This window comes from Lepisosteus oculatus, chromosome 12 (genome assembly GCF_040954835.1).
Source record: "Lepisosteus oculatus isolate fLepOcu1 chromosome 12, fLepOcu1.hap2, whole genome shotgun sequence".
NCBI classification, from domain to species: Eukaryota; Metazoa; Chordata; class Actinopteri; order Semionotiformes; family Lepisosteidae; genus Lepisosteus; species Lepisosteus oculatus.
The window spans coordinates 26,758,617-26,781,789 of record NC_090707.1 but is presented as its reverse complement, the minus strand read 5'-3'; the positions used below and the strand labels follow the sequence as shown (position 1 = coordinate 26,781,789).

The following is a 23,173-nucleotide window of genomic DNA, read 5'->3' as shown; positions in this document are numbered from 1 at the left end:
GGGGTATTAGGACTAGAAAGCAGTACCACTGGAAGGACCCCAGCTCTGTAAGTGAAAAATAGGTTAAAGTCTATCCAGTTACTGGCTTTCTGGTATGTTTAGTATAAGTAACAGCTGTTTTCACCACTTTTTATGAATGTTTATTATATTGATATGTACATGGGCGACAAGTTGTTAATGAATACGTCATTATCACATACTTCATATAGTACTATTGTGGTTAGTCGCTGTTCCATCTCCAAACATTTCTGCATTTTGTTGTTTTTCACTTTTTTATTTCTAGTGAAATGGCTCAGTGGTATCAGCTGCAACAGCTGGAATCAAAATACCTGGAACAAGTGGATCAGCTGTATGATGACAGCTTTCCAATGGAAATAAGGCAGTACTTAAGTCAATGGATTGAAAACCATGACTGGTGAGCTCAGTGATAATATGTTAACAGTATGACTTTAGTTTAGGAAATATGTTTTTGGCTTTTTCAACAGAAGTTCAAACACAAGTAAAACATGCAGTGGGTATAGAAAGTCAGCACCCCCTTTCAAAATGTGTACCTTTTGTTGTATGAGGCTCTGAAAATAAAAACAAATTAAATTTAAAATGTTTCATTTGTATTTACACACAGTAACCCACATTAGTCAAGTGAAAATAAAATTCTAAAATATTCTGAAAATTAATATTACAACAGTAAAATACCTTATTTGGATAAGTGAACACCCCCCTTACAATTGCGTTTGTAAACTTGCTCAGGTATAACCAATCACCTTACAGATCGCACAACAAACTAATTGGCTCCCACCTATGATCAATTGTGGTAATTTTGATTAGTTTTCAAAGCAAAGGATCCACTATGGGCTGAAAGGTTCTTTCAAAAGAACTTTGAGATAAAGTTGTGGAGTGGCACAAGTCAGGAGATGGGTATAAAAAGATTTCACAGGCTGAAGGTATCCTATGGAGCACAGTCAAGACCATCATTAAGAAGTGGAAGGTGTATGGCACCACCCAGACTTTGCCTATATCAGGCCGTCCCTCCAAACTGAATGACCGAGCAAGAAGGCAACTGATCATAGAAGCTACCAAGAGGCAGATGGCAACTTTGAATGAACTACATGCCTTTATGGCAAAGACTGGTGATTGTGTGTTATGTGACAACAATATCGCAAGCGCTCCACAAATCTGGCCTCTATGGGGAGGGTGGCAAGAAAAAAGCCACTCCTTAAAAAAAAAAAGCCACATCAAGTCTCAGTTATCTTTTGCTAAAAAGCACCTTAAAGATTCTGTGGCCAAGTGGCAAAGGGTGCTGTGGTTAGATGAGACCAAAATCAATCTTTTTGGCCGGAATGCAAAACGATACGTCTGGCGAAAACCCAATACATCTTGCCATCCAAAGAACACAGTTCCTACAGTAAAGCACAGTGGTGGCAGCATCCTGTTGTGGGGGTGTTTCTGTTCAGCTGGGACTGGGGCACTTGTCAGGATAGAAGGGAAGATGGATGGTGCAAAATACAGGCAAATTCTTGAAGAAAACCTGCAGCCCTCAGCCAGGAAGTTGAAAATGGGAAGATGGTTCACCTTTCAACATGATAATGACCCGGAGCAACCGTACAGTGGCTGAAGGACAGGAAGGTGAATGCCCTTGAGTGGCCTAGTCAGAGCCCCGACCTAAATCCCATTGAAAGTCTTTTTGGAATGACTTGAAGAGGGCAGTCCATCAACGGTCACCACACAGTTTGACGGAGCTTGAACAATATAGTAAGGAGGAATGGGCAAATATTCCTCCCTCCAGGTCTGCAAAGTTGGTAGAAATGTATCCAAACAGACTCAAGGCTGTAATTCAAGCAAAGGTTGTTTCCACTAAGTGTTAACTAAGGGGGGTGTTCTCTTATCCAACCCAGTTATTCTACTGTTTTTTTTTTCAGAAATTGTACTTTCTTTTTTCACTTGGATGTTGCAAGGTACAATTTGTAAATAAAACTGGAAAAAGTCAGATTTTATTACATTTTGAAAAGGGGTGGTTACTTTCTATATTCACTATAAGAGTCACATAAAATCACAACAACAGTATGTGATAAATAAATGGGTCGGGGGGGGATACATTTACATACCTTCATTGAGCTGTTTTATTGCAGAGGGGACAAAGGACTTCTTATAAATGTTTTTTTTTTTTAATTTGATATCTTATACTGTTTTCCTGATGGGAGTATTATGAATTGAAAATGGAGTGGTTGTGTGAAGTCAGGTGTGATGTCCCTTGCCATTCTGAGAGATGTATTATGATATAAGTCACAGAGCTGGAGCTGCTGTTTCCCTTTTTAATTTTTCTGCCATTTTCACAATCCTAGGCAGTTTGCTTTTCAGCCCCAGGTTTCCGTGCCAAACTGTCATGTTAAATGCCAGGAGGCTCTCAACAAGGCTTTTATATGCCATCTCTAGGACATTTTGACTAACAAGTTCTTTGAATCTTTGAATTGAGAGTCTTTGAATGAAAAACAGCCTCTGGTTTGCTTTCTTAAACATTGCCTGCAATTTATTAAAGAAGGCTTATGTTGAGCACAGAGAAGCATGCTTGTACAAGCCCATAGTAAATGAGAAATGTAAATAGAGGCATGTATAAACTTACTTTGATGCCTTGCATTGGAATAAACTTGTACTGATAACAATAAGAATGGAAAAACTGCTTAATTGATGCGAATCCTAGAATATGTCTTTCATTAGGTATTTAACACTTCTGTCATATAAAAATACATTTTTAAATTTCTGTTAACTATAAGCATTATTTGTTTTAAGATCACATTTTTCTTCACTTTTATTATTTTGTGTTGTATTGTAAATCACACTAAATTCATGTACAATAATAATGATGGTGGGGGGGGGGGTTCTCATTCCTACAGGGAACTTGTTGCCACCAACGACTCCCTAGCCACCGTACGATTCCATGACCTGCTTGCACAGTTAGATGACCAGTACAGCCGCTTTGCTTTGGAAAACAATTTTCTGCTACAACATAATATAAGGAAGATAAAACGCAACCTCCAGGTACTATGAATAATGAAGGGAATTTTTTTTTGCCCCAGAAGAAGTAATACATGTTTTAGTGTATAAGGCAGAATTTAGGTTTTTAACGTGTAATGTTTCAGTCAGTTCAGTGTTTGAAGTTATAGATAAGACTCTGCAGTTGAGGAACATTGGTTTTCACGGTGAATTTTAGGTTATGTGTATATTAAAGATTTAACCAATGAAATAAACATGAATAGCTTTCTATAATTTCTATAATTCTCTCGGGTTAGATCCAACTATTAAAAATTAAAAATATTAAAAAATAGTATTGTGTATCCAATTTAAGAGTGGAGATTTCTGCAATTATGCAAGTATATTTTTGCTGTATTTGCACAGGTTCACTTTCAAGAAGATCCAATCCAGATGGCAATGATCATTTGCAACTGCCTTAAAGAAGAGCAGAAAATATTAGCTGCTGCCAAAAAAACTGAGGTGATATAAATTTAGGTTTTCTTTTACGACTGCTTTTACAGGAATAATAATTTTTCTGCGTGAAAATGATATTTTATTATCTTGCATCCGTCCTACATTCATTGTCCTGCTGTATGTGTGAATTAATTGCAGGTCTTTATTCCTGTGGAAGCTTGAAGGGCTCAAATAAAACCCATGGGATCGTAGATAATATTGTGACCTGATCCTACTGATTAGCTGCAAGGTGACATCCTGGTTTTCGTATCCCTGATTTTAATTATGAATTTGCTTTCTGTAGTTTAATTTTCAATGAGGTATGAGGTAGAAGGCTGCATGTGACCAATATTGATAACTTCCAATAATGCATCATTAAAAAAACAAACAAATTTAAAATGTTCTCCAGGTTAAGCAAGTCCTTAGCATAATCATAGTAATAGGTGCAACTTAATATGAAATTATTTTTTATCTTTGTTCGTTTGAAATGTGATCTTGATTAATGGTACTCTAACAATCAGTTAGAAGACTTACAATTTTGGGTGAATAATTTTGTCTGTGTTTATTTAATTTGATTTCTTTTACATTATCTAATATTATGTAACCTTATTTTTTTGTAACCTTAATTTTGTGATTTTTAACCCCCCCCCCCCCCGATGAGTTCGTAGAAAAGACATTTTATTGCCGGCAAATGTATATGCCGTATTGATGTGCATTTGATAAATAAACTTTGATTGATTGAATCCCCGTTTTAAACCTCAAGTGCAGGGTGAGGGCAGAGTCTATAATCATGGATTTCAGCTTGCATTAGTATTCAGGGTCTGAGCCTGGGCTATGCAGCATTCATTTGACAACTTGGACGGATTTAGTGTGTAATGGAGTACAGTAAGTTGAGTGTTGGTGATGGTAGGATGAGATTGAAGGCTAAGGTGCTCCTGGCTCTCAGCACTGCAATTCTGCAGTCTCTGTGGCAGTTGCAGGCCATGAGGGACACCCTCCAATTGGTGTTAAGCTGCTGCAACCCAAAGCATGCGAGTTGGAGGTGTCTGCCTACGCTCCTCATTCTCCCCTGTATGTTGCTGCAGGGTTCAAAGCTGCAAGAAAAGACCTAAAAACAGTTAATCCAACAAAATTAATTGTTGATTCTGAAAAAAAATTAAAAGTGGGGCATGTAATGTTAATGTGGTATTAGCAGGATTAGTGGGCTGTATCAGTTTGAGTGAATGGGGTTCTCTCCTGTACATGTGAAGATCTTTCTTTCCTGGTGTTATCGGAGAGAACTGAAGGATAGTGCTCACATCTTGTTCTTTACTGTTATTTGTCCTTTCCTGTCCGTTACATGATTCTACAATAAATAATTACAAAAACTATTATAACCTGCAGTGCATTTGGGCTTAGTGGGAGCATATTGAATTAGTGTTTTTTTTTAAGGATTAACCAAAAAAAGCTAAAAAAAAACAGTTTTGTCTGGGAATGTTAGAATGAGGGAATAAATAGGCATTCTGATTTTCAATTAAAATAATTGAAAACTAAGAATACAAATATGTTAGGTGTGTTGTCATAACATAAGGATATACAAATATGTTATCCTTTTTGTCATGTCTATGATATTACTTGGAGCACTTCTGAAGTGCTGTAAAAAGTCTGCTAAAGAGCCTAATGTAACCTTTCTTTTTTCCCTCCAATGTCAGGACAATGTTGGGAACGCACAGAACAACGTCATGGTAGAGAAACAAAAGGAACTAGATATCAAAGTGAGGGATATAAAGAACAGAGTGCAGGTAAGCAATATAGTCGAGTACCATCCATATTTAATAGTGCATAGGAATTATTAGTAAAAGGTTAAATATTTTCTGATATTTTATAGACCAAGCATTTAGGACCAAGAGGAACTGTAAGTGCCACAACTAGTTTGATGCAGTAAATATAATTGCATATTTTAATGTTAGGCTCATGATAACAAATTTCAAGCTGCTGGGCACATTCATTTTATATATTTTTATTTTAATAAAAAGTAGAATTATATGTGGTTCATCAGCACACCGAGTGAGGTCTGGTAATATCTCATTTGTGTTCTGGCTGTCTGTTCAAACATAAAAGTATGAAATTTAAGTGAAATTTTACCTAATAGTTTGGAGCTCACACAGTGGAAACAAAATAGCAAAGGTTAACACCCACCCATTATAGCCACACTGCTTCTTTGAAAAATTAATATATTTTGTAGAATGTTTTTTTAACATTTTGCCTTCTTATTTGTTATGATTATAAACCAGTGCTTTGCCTTCATATTCTTTGAAATACCCTAAACCTTAAAACAACAGTGAATTGACTTAAGGGGAATTCAACTTTTGTATGTACATCTGATTTTATAGTGTTTTTAAGTAGCATCTTGTTTTGTCTAAAGGAAACAGAACAGAAAATAAAGTCACTTGAGGACCTTCAGGATGAACATGACTTCAAATACAAGACACTGCAGAGCAGAGGTATTTTACTACCCAAACACCTTTTGTTTTGTTCAATGTTATTTTTTTAACATTCAAGATGTGAATGTTTTCCCTTCTTTACAGCCATTCTCACTAACACTTTAGGGTTTGAAAACAACACTCTATATAGTGTACATAAAGTTATTAACATGGAACTATCCATTAATAAAACATTTATATATGAGAACATTGTGCTCTTTTAATAATGCAAGTAATTAATAGTCAGTTTTATTAATCTATCACAGTTTGCAAATTTATAAATGGATCTACAGCCTGTGAAGTGTTATCCTTTGCTTTTTATACCTACTACGGTGGCTAATTCCACATAGTTAGGAATCAGGATGACAAAACTGTTTACTTTTAAAGATTCACAGTGAACTACTGTATTCTTTTGTGTTAGCTGGACCCTGCACATAAATTATAGCCTAAATACTTTCTTTAATATTTTTTTTAGAAAATAGTATAGTTTTAATATCCAAATATATTTCCTTAAAAATGTTACAATAATTACTGTGTAAAAAATAATATTTTCTATCCATATCATACCTTAGCTACATATCATAACAGTTACCTTATCTAAAGATAAAAGTTGTGGAATGAAACATGATGCCTAGGTTATGGTGACAAGAATTTCACTTTAAATTTCTGTAAAAACATTAATTTGGTGGACAACATAGGAAGGCTATTCAGTGCTATTCAGTATGGAGAGAATACTAAGAATAAAAAATCCACATTTTCATTAACTTGGCAAATTTGGCGCAATATTGCAATGGACGCTTAAACAGTATAATAGTAGAAGGGGCATTATGATTATTTTCAGTCGCTCAAGTATCTCCAAAACTAATGAACTAGGACCTAAGATCTGAATAGTAATATTTAAAATTCAAAGGATTGTTACAATGTTCTTTTTTTTGTTTGCTACATATTTGTCTACCTTAACAATCCTATGGTGTTAATAATGAGATTCTGCATTTAATTTAGCTACAGCGACTTCATAACTAGCAGAAGAAATAAAAGCCTAAAACCTTGAGTTTGAGTAACTCAAGGAAGAGTTTTTCCATTGTGTGTCTGCAGAAAATGTCAGTTGTGCATTTCAAATGATGTTTGGCTTAAGATTTGATGCAGATAAAATGGTTGCAATCAGCCATTTGTTACTCACATGTAGTTTAGTTTGAAATATTGAAATTACTACAGTACAAATGTTTCATTTGGAGTTTTTGGACAGTTGAGCCACAAAGTTCTGTAGCTCTGTGTCTGCAGCAGATTGTTACCTTGGTATTCCGTAGACAGAACTGTTCAGTACATATATCCATAGCTTTTCAGTTAAAAAAAATAAATAATATTAATTCTTTGATTCAGATCATGATGCAAATGGAACAACTCAGCTTGAAATCAAGCGTGAAGAAATGATGATCAGAAATATGTTTATTGAACTGAACATGAAGAGAGAGGTATGATATTAAAAGAAAGAAATTTCAATTTTAAAGTATACCGTAAATATAAAAAAAGTCTACACACCCTTATTGAAATTGCAGGTTTTTGTGACATAAAGCCAGAAATCAAGATGAATGTCAGATACATCTTGATTGTGACCTTGCAACCAACAAAATTCAAGAGAAAAACAAATAGATAATTATTAGGAAAAATAATTTAAATTAAAAACCTACAACACACTGGTTGCATAAGTGTGCACACCCCCTCCCCCTGACTAATTCTTTCTGGAAGAACCTTTTGCATTTATTACAGCAGTAAGTCTTTGTGAATAAGTCTCTATCAACTTTGCACATCTGGACTTTGCAATTTTTTCCCCACTCTTCCTTGCAAAAAAGTTCAAGTTCCTTCATATTGCCAGGGGATCTCCTGTGCACAGCCCTCCATGTTACATCCAATGCCTTTGATTTTCTTTTATACCCCTCTCTTGATCGGTACCTTTCAACAATAAGATCCCGTAGAAGTTTTGTCAGCTCCTTGCGGACCATGGCTATCCCAGTAGGATGCAACCACGAAGGTTTCAAGGAAATCCTACAGGAACAGCTGATTTTTATTTGGGGTTAATCATAATCACTATCACTGATTGCAGGTGTATGCTACTTACCTTTGGATATGATTTTGAATGTGATTGGTTAACTCTGAACACAGTTACAGCCCCCATTATAAAAGGGTGTGCACACTTATGCAACCAGGGTGTTGTAGGTTTTTTAATTTCAATTATTTTTCCTAATAATTATCTATTTGTTTTTTCTTGAATTTTGTTGGTTGCAAGGTCACATTAAAGATATGAAAATGTCTGACATGATTTATCAGATTTCTGGCTTTACATCACAAAAACCTGCAATTTCAATAAGGGTGTATAGACTTTTTATATCCACTGTATAATGTATGTCCTTTGGTTTTCTGGTTTTGATTTGTAAATTTGAACTAACTACTTAATCTTTAATCGATAAAAATTGAGTTACTCTAAAAATAAAAGCTAATAGGTAAGCAAGCATTTTTCAAATGCTTTTTTGATGTTTGTTTTTGTTGAATACATATATATAACTTGCTTGTCCATCAGCTATCTATCACAGTGCACTTTATTTTGCATCTCAAAATGCAAAATTAAAAATTGTCACATGAAAATCACAATGATAAACTTGGCAAAAATGTTTAACTGATATACTTTAAGTTCAGCCTGCACACAATCAGAATCAAATGACAAGTAAATGAACTCTGCCCTCCAGTCTGTAGGTCACTATACTACACTCAAAAACAGACATTTGTGACATCATGAACCATTTTCTTCTAATGGTTTTTGAAAACCTCTCTAATTTACCAGTTGATGGGAAATATAATAATCTTCAATTATCTACAAATTGTCATCTTGTTTGTTAGTTAAACTGAAATGTTGATATGAAAGACATTTTAGACATACTGTACTTTGTAGGACGTGGTATGCAAGATAGCAGAAGCTTTGAACCTTGCAGAACAAATTCAATGCGCCCTCATCGCAGATGAATTAGTGGAGTGGAAGAGACGTCAGCAGATTGCTTGCATTGGAGGTCCACCCAATGCATGTCTGGACCAGCTTCAGACGTGGTGAGAAGTTTTTGTTTTCTTTTACTTGAGGGACCATAGACAACTTCATAATAAGCTTTAGCACCCAATGTCAACATTTTCATACCAACAGTTCTTTAATTTTTTAATCCTGCTGCAAGGTCAACCTCTTCTATTTGGCTTTTCAGTTCAGGCAGTTAAGGATTAGGCTAGTTTCTGGAGTATCGACCTAATGGCTTCCAGTGGAGGCAGTGTTAATTTAACCAGTTGTACTCAAGCATGTTTTGGTTCCTACTCTCAAAGGCAGGACTGTTTCCCACTTTGAAATAGCCAGTTACTGTAAACTCATTTACTTAGTTATTGTGACATTTAGAGGAAAATCAACTGCTTTCTTGGCTGCCACACCCCCCAAACAACTTTAATCAATTTGGTATGATTTCCTCTCTTCCTCTTACTGCTTTTGCCTACCTTTCACTAGACATGAAATGTTCACACTCCTTACAGTATCATTGTATCATCCCTGTTAACATTGTTATCCCTGGTTAAAGTCACTAATTATCTTCTAATGGCTTCTGCTTCTGGATCTCTTTCTATACTTATTCTTTTTGATCCCAGTGCTGCTTTTGACACTGTTTACCATTATATTTTACTTTCTCATTTTGAGACTGTTTGGAGTTTCTGACACTGCTCTTAAATGGTTTCACTTCAATTTACGCATGCAGCCAACTAGAATGCCTGAGGTGTCAGTTGGTATTGCTGTAGGCAGCACAGATAGCAGCGAGTAATCAATTTTATTTTTTTCAAATAATCTGCACTATTTTGTAAAACTGCCAGGTTATGCAGTGAATCTTTAAAGTCCTGCAGCTGCATGTGCTTGCCAGACAAATTGGGTACATGGTTCTATTTTCCAGGCTGGACCCCATGAAAATAGGGTAAGCTCAGCCTGGATGTCGTGATGCTCACCCTGCAGTCCATGTTGGTCCTAATGCCCCAATATAGTGACGGGGGCACTATTTGTTCTGTAAAAAGGCACCATCCTTCAGATGAGACATAAGGTCCTGACTCTCTGTGGTCATTAAAAATCCCAGGCCGTTTCTCAAAAAGAGTAGGGGTGTAACCCCGGCATCCTGGCCAAATTTCCCATTGGCCCTTACCAATCATGGGCTCCTTATAGTCCCCATCTATGAATGAATTGGCTTCATTACTCTGCTCTCCTCCCCACTGATAGCTGAAGTGTGGTGAGTGTTCTGGCGCAGGTGGATGCTGCACATTGGTGGTGGTGGAGGAGAGTCCCCATTACCTGTAAAACGCTATATAAGTGTAAGCAATTATTTTTATTATTATTAATTATTTTCAGTTCTTGATAACTTCACACTGGTGTTTCCATCCCTCAGTTAGGGGTGTTGACTTTTTACTGACTTTTTACTGGTGCTCGCTGAAGCTCCTCCCACTCCCACAGTTACAATAATTATAACCATGAATTGAATGATTTAATGCTGACAAAAAAAGCATTAAATCTCTGCATAAAAAATTATGAATGATTTCTTAAAACTTGTAAAAGGGATCTTCAGTTGTAGTTTAATTGTAGTATTTTCTTTGTGGTGATTATTTGTATTATAACCCAAGTTATTGAATTGACCATTGTGGGAGATGGTTTTAATTAGACCATTTTTTTATATACAGTGTTTTTAAAGAAACCGTCATGGAATCTAGTTTGGATCGCTCTTTGTCTGGCCCCTCATTTTAGATCAGTTTGCCAAGGGTAACACAGAACCACAAAGTCCCCAACAGCATAGTTCTAGGGCTCTCAAGTCCCTCCACCACTACTAGGTCACAATCCCAGGAGGGGACCAGCAGATTGGCGCAATTGCTGCACCAATGGAGATGGTGTACCTAACCGTGGTGGTGAAGGAGGAGTTGAGTCTTCAGGTGAAGGTTTTGGTTTTCTGGTTGGACTACGTCCCCATTCTCAACTATGGTCACGAGCTTTGTGTAGTGACCAATAGAATGAGATTGTAGGTACAAGCGGTGGAAATGAGATTTCTTTGTAGGGCTGCTGAGCTTATTGTTCATGACAGGAATGGTGGTCTGGAAGGACCTTGAAATGCTCCTCTGGATCGAGAGGAGTCAGTTTAGGTGGTTGGGGTATCTGTGAGGATAATCTGTCACCAATTTAACCCTCACCAGGAGTAAGCAGTTAGAAATTGAGATTAGTTTTTTATTCACTACTGTAATGATCATACTGAATATATTCTATGTAAAAGAGTTTGATTGTCACCACAACCTGCAAATAAGATATATAAAGTGAAATTTATTTGATTGCATAAGTATTCAGTCATCTGAGTCATACCTTTGTGGAAGCATCTTTGGCAGCAATTACTGTTTGGATAGGTCCCTCCCAAGTTCCCTCACTGTAGGATTGTGATTTTTTTTTCTCCCATTCTTAGTTTCAAAATGGCTCTTTTTCCTAGACTACTTCTATGTGGCTTTGACTTTGTGTTTCATTGTCCCGCTGAAAAGTGAATTTTCATATCAATTTTAAATTCTTGGGCCACTCAAGCAGATTTTCCTCTAGCACTCACCAGTATTTTTTCCACTGTTTCCTATAACATAATGCTTTCACCACTGTATCTGACAGTTAGGGTGATGAAAACTGGATGGTTTGGGCTTAATTTAAGATGTAACATTTTTTATTTAGATCAGAAGGTTCACTTTTTGTCTTGTCTAACCATAAAACCTGATACAAATCTCATATAATAGTATTGTTCAGTAATAGCTTATTTTTTGCCACTCCTTCATACAGTTCAGTTTTGTATTGGGAAATTAATATTATTAATGTTTGATTAGTGTCTACTAATAGAACCTTATAGTGCAAATGTTTCAAAGTTAATTAATAATTAAGTAGTTACTTTACTGTTGGCTACTCCATGGCACCCTTAACTAGTTTCTTGCATGTTGGGCTGCTTATATATACTGAGAGATATGATGCATATTGTATTTCTTCATGGAGTTCACTAGACACAAAGGGATGAGTAGTGTTTTCCTGATTTCTTCATCACTTCAACTTTATTCCTATTTTGTTTTGAAAGCTTTTTGGTTTACATGGTTATGAAGGGTCTATGTGTCATATTCACATGTAAAATTTAGCTTGGAATTCAATAGCACTCTTTTTATTACACACGGATAAATCGTCAGTTTATGTTCAAAATTATTCTTGAACCAGTTTGGTGTTGCAATAGTAAAGGGATAAACTTTTCAAACCTTTCCAATCTGGTTGACGACAACTTCATAGCACAGAAATTGCCATGATCAAAGTCACTAACGGTCTAATAGGTTCTGATTCTGATTCTCTTTCTATTCTCATTTTTCTTGATCTCAGTTCTTTTAACGTTGTTAACCATGATATCTTACTTTCTCATCTTGAGACTGTGTTTGGAATTTCTGACACTGTACTCAAATCTTTCAATTCTTATCTCACTGATCACTGTCACTTTGTCTTTTGGTGGATTTAGGTCTGGGTTCGATACTTGGTTCCCTACTTTTCAGCATTAACAAGTCTCCACTTGGTCAGCTTTTAAGATCACATGGCATCAACTATCGTTTCTATGTTGACGATACTCAAATCCATATCCATACCAAACCTGACACTGATGTGGCTTTGTCTATTCTATCTAACTGCATAAAAACATGGATAACTCAAAATTTGCCAATAAGACTGAAGTAATGCTTATTGGCACCCCCCATCAACTTACACTAAAATCGACACAGGTGCTGCTGCAGTCACAGCCTCTCATTTATTTTCAAATGCACTGAACTCTGTGACACTGTATACCACTTTGACTGAATTTTTAACATCTAAATCACCAGTCAGGGGTTAACGTTTTTGTCTCCTTTCCTCAATTTAATGTCTGATAAGTCCCCAGTACCACTATGAGATTGTTAATGTGTAAAGTGAATATTTAAATACTGTGATATATAAAATTAATAAAATACCCGGCTACAGCCAACCAAATGCATAAAAATATAAATACAATATAAATACGATTTCATTTTAAGGCTTGTTTTTACTCCTGCTGTTGACAGTATTCACATTTGCTAACTCCTTCTTGTTCATTCATTATTAATATTATTCATAATGTCTTCCATATCGCATTTAAATTTAAATGTTTTAAATCCATCAGTCCATCTATTTTCTAACCACTTTATCCAGGACGGGTAGGGGTGCAACCTACAGTATTATGTTACATTTCTTACCTTTTTAAGAGACTTCAGAAAATAATGGAACATAATGTAACATAATGTGTGCTGTGGTAAAAAAGCACAGATCTGCTTAGTATTGAATATTTATAAGGAATTTTACCACTAAAGGGAAATTTTAGTAGCTGAGCATAAAAAGAATAGCAGCATAACACATCTGAAGGTCATTAACGATATTAATTTAGGAACATAAACATATTATGTAAACTGTATATTGCTGGTCTTGGTATTTTGGTATTTTAATGAAAAAATACACACCAGTATTCCATTTCTCCCTAAACAGAAGCATACTTTTAGAATTTGATTAATAGGGAATATAATATGGAATCATGTATCTAAATAAATTAATAACGGTATAACTATATTCATGTACTGTTGCACAAACAGTAGTATAAGACTTTCCATTGATATGTGTATGGCTGTTTCAGTCGTTGTCACATGAGCTTAAGTGACTGACTTATAACCCTGAGGTCGAGTGTTCAAACCCAGCTGTTGCCATCAGTTTTCTTTTAACAAATAAACATTTCTTTGAAAAACTAAAATAGCAAATATTATTGGCATTATATTGACATTTTTTATATTTCAAAATATCACAACATGTTCGTACTGTATGAACACGGCGATACCGCAGGTTGTACTGTAGGGCGCAAATCCACGTGAGCCCGAAAGCCCTACATTAATGTGCATTCGCCTGGCTCTGCACGGTTAACGCATCTCTCTCTCTCACGTTACTTTTGAGGTATTTGAAGGAAATACCGCGGCTTCTTAGTAGCTGCATTAGTATGTATTTCACCATTTTTAGCTTTATCAGTTTGGATAAAATTGTGTTGATTCTAAATATGAAGTCCTATTTGAAAGTGTCAGGAATGCAAGCTCTGACAGCAACAAACTGGTGAATTCAAACTTGAGGCTTCTAAGATGGTGATCAGTTAAGCAACCTGTCACTTTATTGTAGGTTCACAACTGTAGCAGAGAGTTTGCAGCAGGTCCGCCAGCAGCTGAAGAAACTAGAAGAGTTGGAACAGAAATACACATATGAGAATGATCCCATCACACAGAAGAAAAACTTCCTTGAGGAGAGAGCACTCTACTTATTTCGTAATCTCATTATAAGGTAAGAGTTTCTAACATCTGTGCAATTTTTTACTGATCATTAATGTACAAAACAAAATTGGGTCACCATTGCCAAAAATAATATTTATATTATACAATTATGATTATAAAGGATCTCTGAAAACAAAATTAAAAGTTGCAGAAAAGGCTACATTATTTTAATTTATATATTTTTACATTTTTATCGCTTGTGAGTGCTGCTCGTTTTAAGAACATAAAGATGTAAGAATGGTTTCATATTAGGAGTCCCTTGCCCTATATTACTTGTTTCGTAAATTACTAGATAAGTGGATAGAAAATTTCAAGATGCTATTACTTGAAATATATTAGAGTTGGAGCCTCAGTGAATTGTCTGGGAAACATCTTATAGATACCCATACTGTATTCACTATAAACACTGTGTATTCTATTCCTTGTTACTTAAAGAATTCTAGGTATGACCCAGTGTCCTTCTTTTACAGCTGGGTGTGGAATAGTCCCCTAAGTAGATCCTGTTTGTAAACTTCTGAATTTTATGTACTCTGATCAAATTCAACTTCACCATTCCTTTTTCTTGTAGACTGGCAGTTCTAATAACATTTTCACAGGTGGTTAAGATCTGTAGCCACTGACATTTGCTGTCAACTGCATTTAAAATATTCTTAAAAACAAAATGGTAGTATGCAACATGTAAATTATAGCTAAATTAGTTTTAGGATTCACTTATAACATTCTCTTTGTAAAAAAGCACGTTTTAAACACAGTAAAAGCTTAGTATTTATAAACAATGTCAGTAGATACTACGACTACTTTCCTAAAATGTTAACCTTCCTTCCAGATTAGTCAGTTGATTTATTTTTTTTTCAGAAAACTGTTTTTTGAATGACTTCTTGTAACACATAGTGCTGGAAAACAGGGACAGAAAAAAAAACAGTGCAGCTTTTGTTAATGGTTTGGAAGTATTCTTTATTAACTACACATTAGCCTAGAACTAATGTAGTCTTGTACATAATGTTGGGATGACTGTAATATTGTTTTTTTGTGGCGTTATTGTGCATTTACTGTGTGAGAAATTGTGTGACTCTTAAATTTTGATTGTCAGAGGATCCTTAATCTGTCCAGTTAGTGAGTTAGATTGTTAGCAGCCAAAACATTTGGACTGGAGTTACTAAAGGGTTTGGTTACAAAGATGTACTGACCAGAAAACTTCCCTGACTGAGACGAGACTTGAGATCTTTGTAAATCAGTAAGTCCTACAGTATGTACTGTAATACATGTCATAAGAGTGGAATAAAATCAGTTTTCATTCATGACTTTTACAGAGGTAGCTGAAAACTTACTGTTGAGACTTGTATTTTTTGAAGAGATTTATCTTCTTAAAATGCAATTTTTGTACCAGTTTTACCAGTAGCTGATTAAATAAGACCAGTCCCCCTGTAGTGTTTACATTCAGTTTTGCTCCTGAAAGTAATATGAATTTCTTTTTTTTGCATCAGCAGTTTTCCAATCTGAGGGCTTCCATGCTCTAGGATTCTTAAAATATTGTATCAAAGGGTACATATCCATGGTTTCCTTAAGTATACCGTGGGAAGTACTATTAGACCATGGATATTAATCGTTATTAAACCTCTCTAACCCTGGTAGAAGATAAACATAATTTATACTAAAATTGCCTAGTACCTGGTTGTTTGAAAAGTATAGGACAATAAGAGCATCTTCTGGTGCAGGTTGTCCATCTGCAGGTAAGTTTACAAACCCATTTAAAAGTTTTTTATTTTTTTATTTTAGGAACAAAACAAAACCATTTTACATATGAACAACCATTATTCAGCCTTACATCACAGGCACAAATTCCTGTTTGTTCCCCTATTTTTGTACAGTTATATAACTTTTTAACAAAACTATATACATTCAAAAGAAGGAAGATGTATACATTTATGAATATGAAAAGGGAGGAGACTATATAAATGTATCTTATTAAATTTCAGTTATTTTGTATCTCAACAAAATCTGACCTTAAAGGTTTAATGTACTGAACATATCTAGACCATCATTTTTTCATATGGAATTTTAGTGAAAATATATATTTTTATATATTTCCTTTATTAATTCAATCCAATCATTCATTGTTGGTAGATCTGTGAGAAGCCACTTTCTTGTTATAGCTTTCTTCCCTGCTGATATAAGGATTCCAAACAAATATTCATCACTTCCCCAACAAACAAAATCTAGTTTACCAAAATATAAAGCCTCAAATGTAAAGGGTACATTCCTTTCAAATATAGTTTCCAGGGCCTCATTTAATTCCTTCCAGAAAAGCCTTATTTTAGGGCAGTTCCAGAATATATGCCAATGATCACCTTGGTTTCCACACTGTCTCCAACACTTCCTCCGTATGGTGCGCCTTCTGACTCGGAGAAAGAAAAATCGAACAATGTTTTTCCACAAAAACTCTCTCCATAAGTGTTAGTTAGTACATCTCCATTAAAATTCACAAATTTTAAGCCACTGTTCATTCGAAATTCTAACTTCACTTTCTTTCACCCATTTATCTTTTATATACTCTTTTATATATTTCTTTTCCATAAAACTTTTAAATAATCTAGATATAATACCTTTAACTAATTCTGATTTGTAGGCTTCTGTGACTATTTTCACTACCCCATCATTAACAATATCTAAATCTCCCCTTATAATCTCCTTATTAAAATAGTGGCGCATTTGAAGATATTTATAAAAATCTGAATTCTCCAAATTATGTTTCTCCTTTAAATACTGAAAACTTTGTATCTGATTCTTATCCTTTGTATTACAAAATGCAGTTATTCCTTTTGTAATCCAAATTTTAAATCTATTATCCAATTTATTTGGTTTAAACTCCATATCATGTCCTTAATTGAAACTTTATCCTACTTCTTCTTCTTCTTCTTCTTCTTCTTCTTCTTCTTCTTTTTCACAGCCTTAGTCCCAGACTGTCCTGGGGTCAGCTGCTTTGGTTGCTCTTCTCCACTTGTCTCTGTCGAGCACATCTTCCTCACTCACTTCACATACCTCCATATCTTTTCTCACACAATCTATCCATCTCTTTCTAGGCCTGCCTCTTCCTCTGTTACCTTCCACCTCAACTTCCTCAACGTCCCTCCTCATGATATGTCCATACCACCATAACCTCGCCTCTCGCATCTTCTCAACCACATCCACCACCCTACATCAACTTGTTTCAGTTTTCCTCCATTTGTCTCCTCAACATTGGTCATAGTATCTCCTCTTCTCTCCATTACCATTATTTCAGATTTTTCTGCATTCATTTTCAGTCCACCCTTTTCCAGACTCCTCTGCCATTTGAACACTTTCTCCTGTAGTTCTACTTCTGAATCTGCCATCAGTGCCACATCATCAGCAAAGATGAGTTCCCAAGGCACTTCTGTTCTTACCTCCTCTGTCAGTGTGTCAATAATGTTTATGAAAAGGAAAGGACTTAGTGCTGATCCTTGGTGTACTCCAACTGTGATTTCAAACTCTTTTGTCTCTCCCTGTTGTGTTATCATCTTCGTAGTTGCATCTCTATAGGTTGCTTGAACTAACTTCACCATGCTTTCTGGTATTCCTTTCTTCCTCAAGCACCAATACACCACCTCTCTGGGCACACGGTCATATGCTTTCTCCAAGTCCAGAAAGGCCACATACAGCTTTTTCCCTTTCTCTAGTGTCTTCTCCTATAACTGTCTCATCACAAAAATGGCATCTGTTGTGCTTTTCCCTGCTGAAAATCCAAATTGTGAGTTGTGGATCCTGACTATCTTCCTGAGTCTCTTGTCCAGAATTTTTTCCAGGAATTTCAATCCATGTTCAAGAAGTTTTATTCCTCTATAGTTTTTACACTCCGTTGGGTCTCCTTTCTCCTTGTAGATGGTAACCATACTGCTTTTTGTCCATTCTTCTGGAATTCTCTCTTCCTTTGCAATATTGTTTAGCAATCTCGTCAGCCACTGAATCCCCTCTTCATCGAGGTTCTTAAAGTGTTCTGCTGCTATTCCTGATGGTCCAGTTGCTTTGCCCACTTTCATCTCTTTGATAGCTTCTGTCACTTCCTTTACTGAAATTTCTTGGATTGGTCTACACACTACGTCTGCCTCCACTAGGTTCTCCCTCTCATTTTCTACATTTAACAGATTTTTGAAGTACTCCAACCATCTTTGCTTGATCTGTTCTTCTTTAATCAAGACTCTGCCTTCTCCATCCTTGAGTACTGCCACCCGGATAATATCTTTTTTTCTGTCTCGCTCTATGTTTAGCAATCTTGTAGATTTGGTCCTCTCCTTCCTTTGTTTCAAGTTTCTCATACCATTCTTTCCAGGCTCTTTCCTTTGCTCTTGCTACACTTCTTTTTGCTACCTTCTTTAGTCTCTTATATTCTTGTAATTCTCCAGTGCCATCTTTCAGTGCCTTGTATGCTTTTTTCTCTTCCTTCAGTGTTTCCTGAACTTCCATATCCTACCACCACTCTTCATTTTCCCTCGGTCTGCCTCCTCTTGTCTTTCCACAAACCCTGGTAGCAGCCTCTTCTAGGATGTGGCTCATCTAAGTCCACTCTTCTTCAACTGAAGGCTCCTCTGTTTCCTCTGTGTTGTTTTTCATTTCTCTCACCAGCCTGTTGAAATCTACTTTGTTTTCTCTCAGTTTCCACACTTTTGTTCGTGCTGGGTGTTTCCTCTGCCTTATTCTTCGCTCCTTCAATATTGTGATGTCCATCACCAGTAGCCTGTGTTGTCTGGTAACAGCCTCATAGGGCAGGACTTTAGCATCTTGGACTTTCGCTTTATCAATTCTTCTCACTAATATGTAATCTATTTGGGTATCATGGCCTCCACTCCTGTATGTCACCTTTTGCTCATAATTCTTCGTGAACCCTGTGTTCACTGCAAACAATTCAAGAGCTTGGAGTGTTTCTAGTAGCCTTCCCCCTTCTTCATTTCTCTCTCCTAGCCCTCTCTGACCATGTTCATCTGGATAATCTGGGCATTTCTCTCCTAAATGTGCATTGAAGTCTCCTCCAATTACCACCATTTCATTTCCTGGGATTCTGCTAACCACTTCTTCGAGATCTTCCAAAAAGCTATCCTTTTCCTCCTGTGGTCTTCCTACCTGTGGTGCATATACAGAGATGATATTCCATAACCCACTCTCAAAAGCCACCTGTACATTGATAATCCTGTCTGAGTGTCTAACCACCCTCACTATCTTGTCTGCTAGGTCTTTGCACACTATCACACCCACTCCATTCATTTTTGTACTCTTTCCAGCGTATAGAATCTTGTATCCCTCTCCTAGGTGACTTGAGCTGTTTCCTTTCCACTTGGTTTCTTGCACACACAAGATCTCATTGACTTAACATTCCTTCCAGGCCCCTTCACCTTGTTTCTTTTCTGTAGCCCCCACTCTACAGTTTTCCCCACAGTAGCATAATTTCCATTAGTACCCTGTTGGGACACAGCACTAATGGCAGACGTTGTTAACCCGGGCCCCGGCCGATCCGGTATGTGCTTTGTGTTCTTTGCAACCATGGTTTTGGCAAGATTGTTTTACGTTGGATGCCCTTCCTGACACAACCCTTTTAGTCGCCTCTTACGACAGGCAGGGATACCCAGGAGGTATTCTGTTCTCCCTCCCGAGGGATAATTGAAACTTTATTCACGGATTGAATATTTTTTCAGTAATTTTGTCTAAATTCCTATTACCTAATAGTGCCTGAATTGGGGGGCTATCTACAAGGGATAATTCAATATCTTTCCATCTGGCTTGATATTCTGGATTACAGGAATTAATGAGATGTTTAAATTGAGATGCATAATAATAATCTTTCAAATTTGGTAAAGCCATACCCCCTTTATCTTTTGAAAGTTGCAATGTTTTGAATCTAATTCAAGGTTTTCTCTCCTGCCAAATAAACCGAGAAATCATCTTATCCCATTCTGAAAATTGTTTTGCACAGTCTTTTACAAGGGGAGCTTGAAATAAGAAGAGTGATCGAGGCAGTAGATTCAGTTTTACAGATTCAATTCTAGAACTGAAACTCATAAATGGGATTAGGTTCCATTTCAATATATCTGCTTTAATTTTAGTTATAAGGGGTCCATAATTAATTGTTGCTAATACCGAAATATCTTTTGGTAAATAGACTCCTAAATATCTCATTGAACTTTGGTCCCACTTAAGGTGGTATTTGCCTTTTAATAAATTGGGAGGGTTGTAATTAAAAGTTAGAATTGGTGTTTTTTGAAAATTTTACTTATAGCCTGCTAGCAAGCCAAAGCTATCTAAGAGTTGCATTACTTCTAGAAATGAACAAGTGGGATCCTCCAGATATAATAAAACGTAATCTGCGTACAGTGCTATCTTGTGCTCATTCCCTTGTTTAGAAATACGTTTTATTTTGTTATTTTGTAGTATCCACTGGGCTGGCGGGTCTATATATAGAGCAAAAAGCAATGGAGATAAAGGACAGCCTTGTCTAGTCCCTCGTTCTTCTATCAGATAAATAACCATTTATTTTATAGAGATATATTTATAGAGGTTTTTTGATCTTCCGTAAGAGTTGATAAACTGAGAGATTCCAGAAAAGTATCCATCTTTTCTTCACTTTCTGAATGGGGTTGTGTATATAATTTTCTGTTATAATTTGTAAAAGTGTTTTGAATTTCTTCCCATTTATATAATACACCATTATAGTTCTGGTCCCTTTTTTATATATTGTACTATCAGGCTGTTGTTTTTTTTTATTTTCTTGCCAACAACTTTTGTGATTTTGACCCTGATTCATAATATTTTTGTCCAGTAAATATATATATATTTTCAATTTCCTGTGTATATAAGACATCTATTTTGTTTCTAAGCTTCTTTATTTCTTGCAGGATTTTTGAATCCTGTTTTTCTTGATTTTTTTTTTCTCAAACTCTTTTAACTTTATATTCAGATTAGATAATTGTAACTGCTTTACCTTCTTCTTATGACTGCTCAAAGCAGTAATTTTCCCCCTTATAACTACCTTTAATGTGTCCCATATCATCTCTGATCCCACTTCCCCATGATCATTCTCCTCCAAAAATATTTTTATTTCTTGTTTTATCTGTTCTTTACATTGTGGATCATTCAACAGACTTGAGTTCATCCATGTTGTATCTCCTCAATTATTACTTTATCGTAAGGACAATGACATAGGAGCATGGTCTGAAAAATCAATTCTACCAATATTGCACTCTTGAATCCTATGTCTCTCTCTCTTGTGTATAAAAAAATAATCAATCCTTGAATATACTGAATGAGGGAAGGAATAATGAGTGTAATCCCGCCCACTTGGATAGAAATCTCTCCAAAGATCTATTATTCCCATTTCCCCCATTAGTACATTAATCTTTTTATACAGTGACTTATATCTCTGAGAAGATGTATTTGTAGAATCAAGCCTGGGGTTAAGACGCACATTCCAATCACCTCCACAAATCAGTATCCCTTGTGCATTAACCAAATCGACCATTTTTTAGTAAAAATTAAAATCACTACCAGGTAGAGCATATACATTAAGTCATGTTAGTAATTCCCCTTCCATTTTTCCCCAATACTAATACAAACCTCCCCTCCTTATCTTTAACTTCTGTAAGCAACTCAAGTTGAACCTTTTGGGATATCAGTTTACTTCTCTTTATAGTATTAAGTACTCCATTAACATTAAATGTAACTATTTTAAGGTCTTGCTTGGACATATTTTATGTAAATGGTAAAACGTTCAAAATCTCTCCCATACAACATATGTTTCATATTGTTAAACATTGTCTTCCCATCATTTTTTCCTAATAATGTACCACAAACAAAAACACAGTAAACAAAAACATTAACCAGACAATCTTAAACAAAACTGTATCCATCTCCGTCTCGTTCACAGTACTTTCTTCCAACTGTGGGGTTCTTTTCAAACGGACCCTGTGTGGGCTTCCCTTTTTTTCTTTAAAAAAAAAGGAAAGCTCGTTAGGGAAGTCCTCCTTCTCCTCTGGAGGAGGGCCCTTAAGCAGGTGGCGCGATGACAAATCCAAACTTATATTATAAAAAGAAAAAAAAAAGAGTAGCCAGAAAAATAAAAAGTCACTGTATTCGTAATCACCAGGTATCTGTCCCACATTTACAAATTCTCTTAAAACATTGCAGGAAACTTATTAAAAAAAAACCCTAAACTATTAAATCCCGACCAACTTTCAACAACTCACTGTATCCATTTTCTTCAATCTTGCGAGGAGGGTCTTCTGAAACTCTGTAATTTCTCCTTATATTGCGGTTTCGAGGAGTGGTCTTTCCCAGGGCCACCCCATCTGCCAAGTAAACAGTCGCTCGATTTCTTCTTCCAGTGTAGGCGCTGGCTGTATAACTTTGATAAAGTTTGCAGTTTTTACAGCCTCGTCCAGAACGGTTTTAAGTTCACCTGGCATATTGTTTTGCAGCCAGTTGTTCACGATGAATCCAACAATGTTTTGCTACTGCCAATGGTGCAACTTTTCTGATACGTGTAGTTAGGCCTTTCATCCTACCAGTCATCAGTGCAGCGCTTTCAGTACTAATACTGACACATCATGTCCAGTCAACTTTATTACTTACAATGAAATTGTTTAGCAATTCAAAAATGGCCTCACCGCTTGTGTTGGTTGACAGACATTGGCAAAAAAGAAATTCATCATGTACTCCTTCTAAATACTCATACCTAACATAAGCCAGTAGGTGAGAATTGCCCACTGTATCGGTAAATTCATCCAGCTGAAACGCGAAGTACTGACTTTGATGCAAGCCATGGCTGCTATTCGATG

The 23,173-nt window shown here is 36.0% G+C and overlaps 1 protein-coding gene across 3 annotated transcripts in view; it reads left to right on the top strand.

The window, feature by feature from the left end:
• Positions 1-23,173, top strand: part of LOC102685821 (signal transducer and activator of transcription 1) — an 82,181-nt gene that overhangs the window by 4,986 nt on the left and 54,022 nt on the right. For all 3 annotated transcript variants that reach the window (XM_015359149.2, XM_015359150.2, XM_015359151.2), the window contains exons 2-9: positions 284-415; positions 2,889-3,033; positions 3,391-3,486; positions 5,151-5,240; positions 5,864-5,942; positions 7,302-7,393; positions 8,866-9,017; positions 14,188-14,346. In XM_015359149.2, coding sequence (XP_015214635.1) covers positions 284-415; positions 2,889-3,033; positions 3,391-3,486; positions 5,151-5,240; positions 5,864-5,942; positions 7,302-7,393; positions 8,866-9,017; positions 14,188-14,346 — 945 coding nt within the window. The remainder of the gene's footprint in view (positions 1-283; positions 416-2,888; positions 3,034-3,390; positions 3,487-5,150; positions 5,241-5,863; positions 5,943-7,301; positions 7,394-8,865; positions 9,018-14,187; positions 14,347-23,173) is intronic.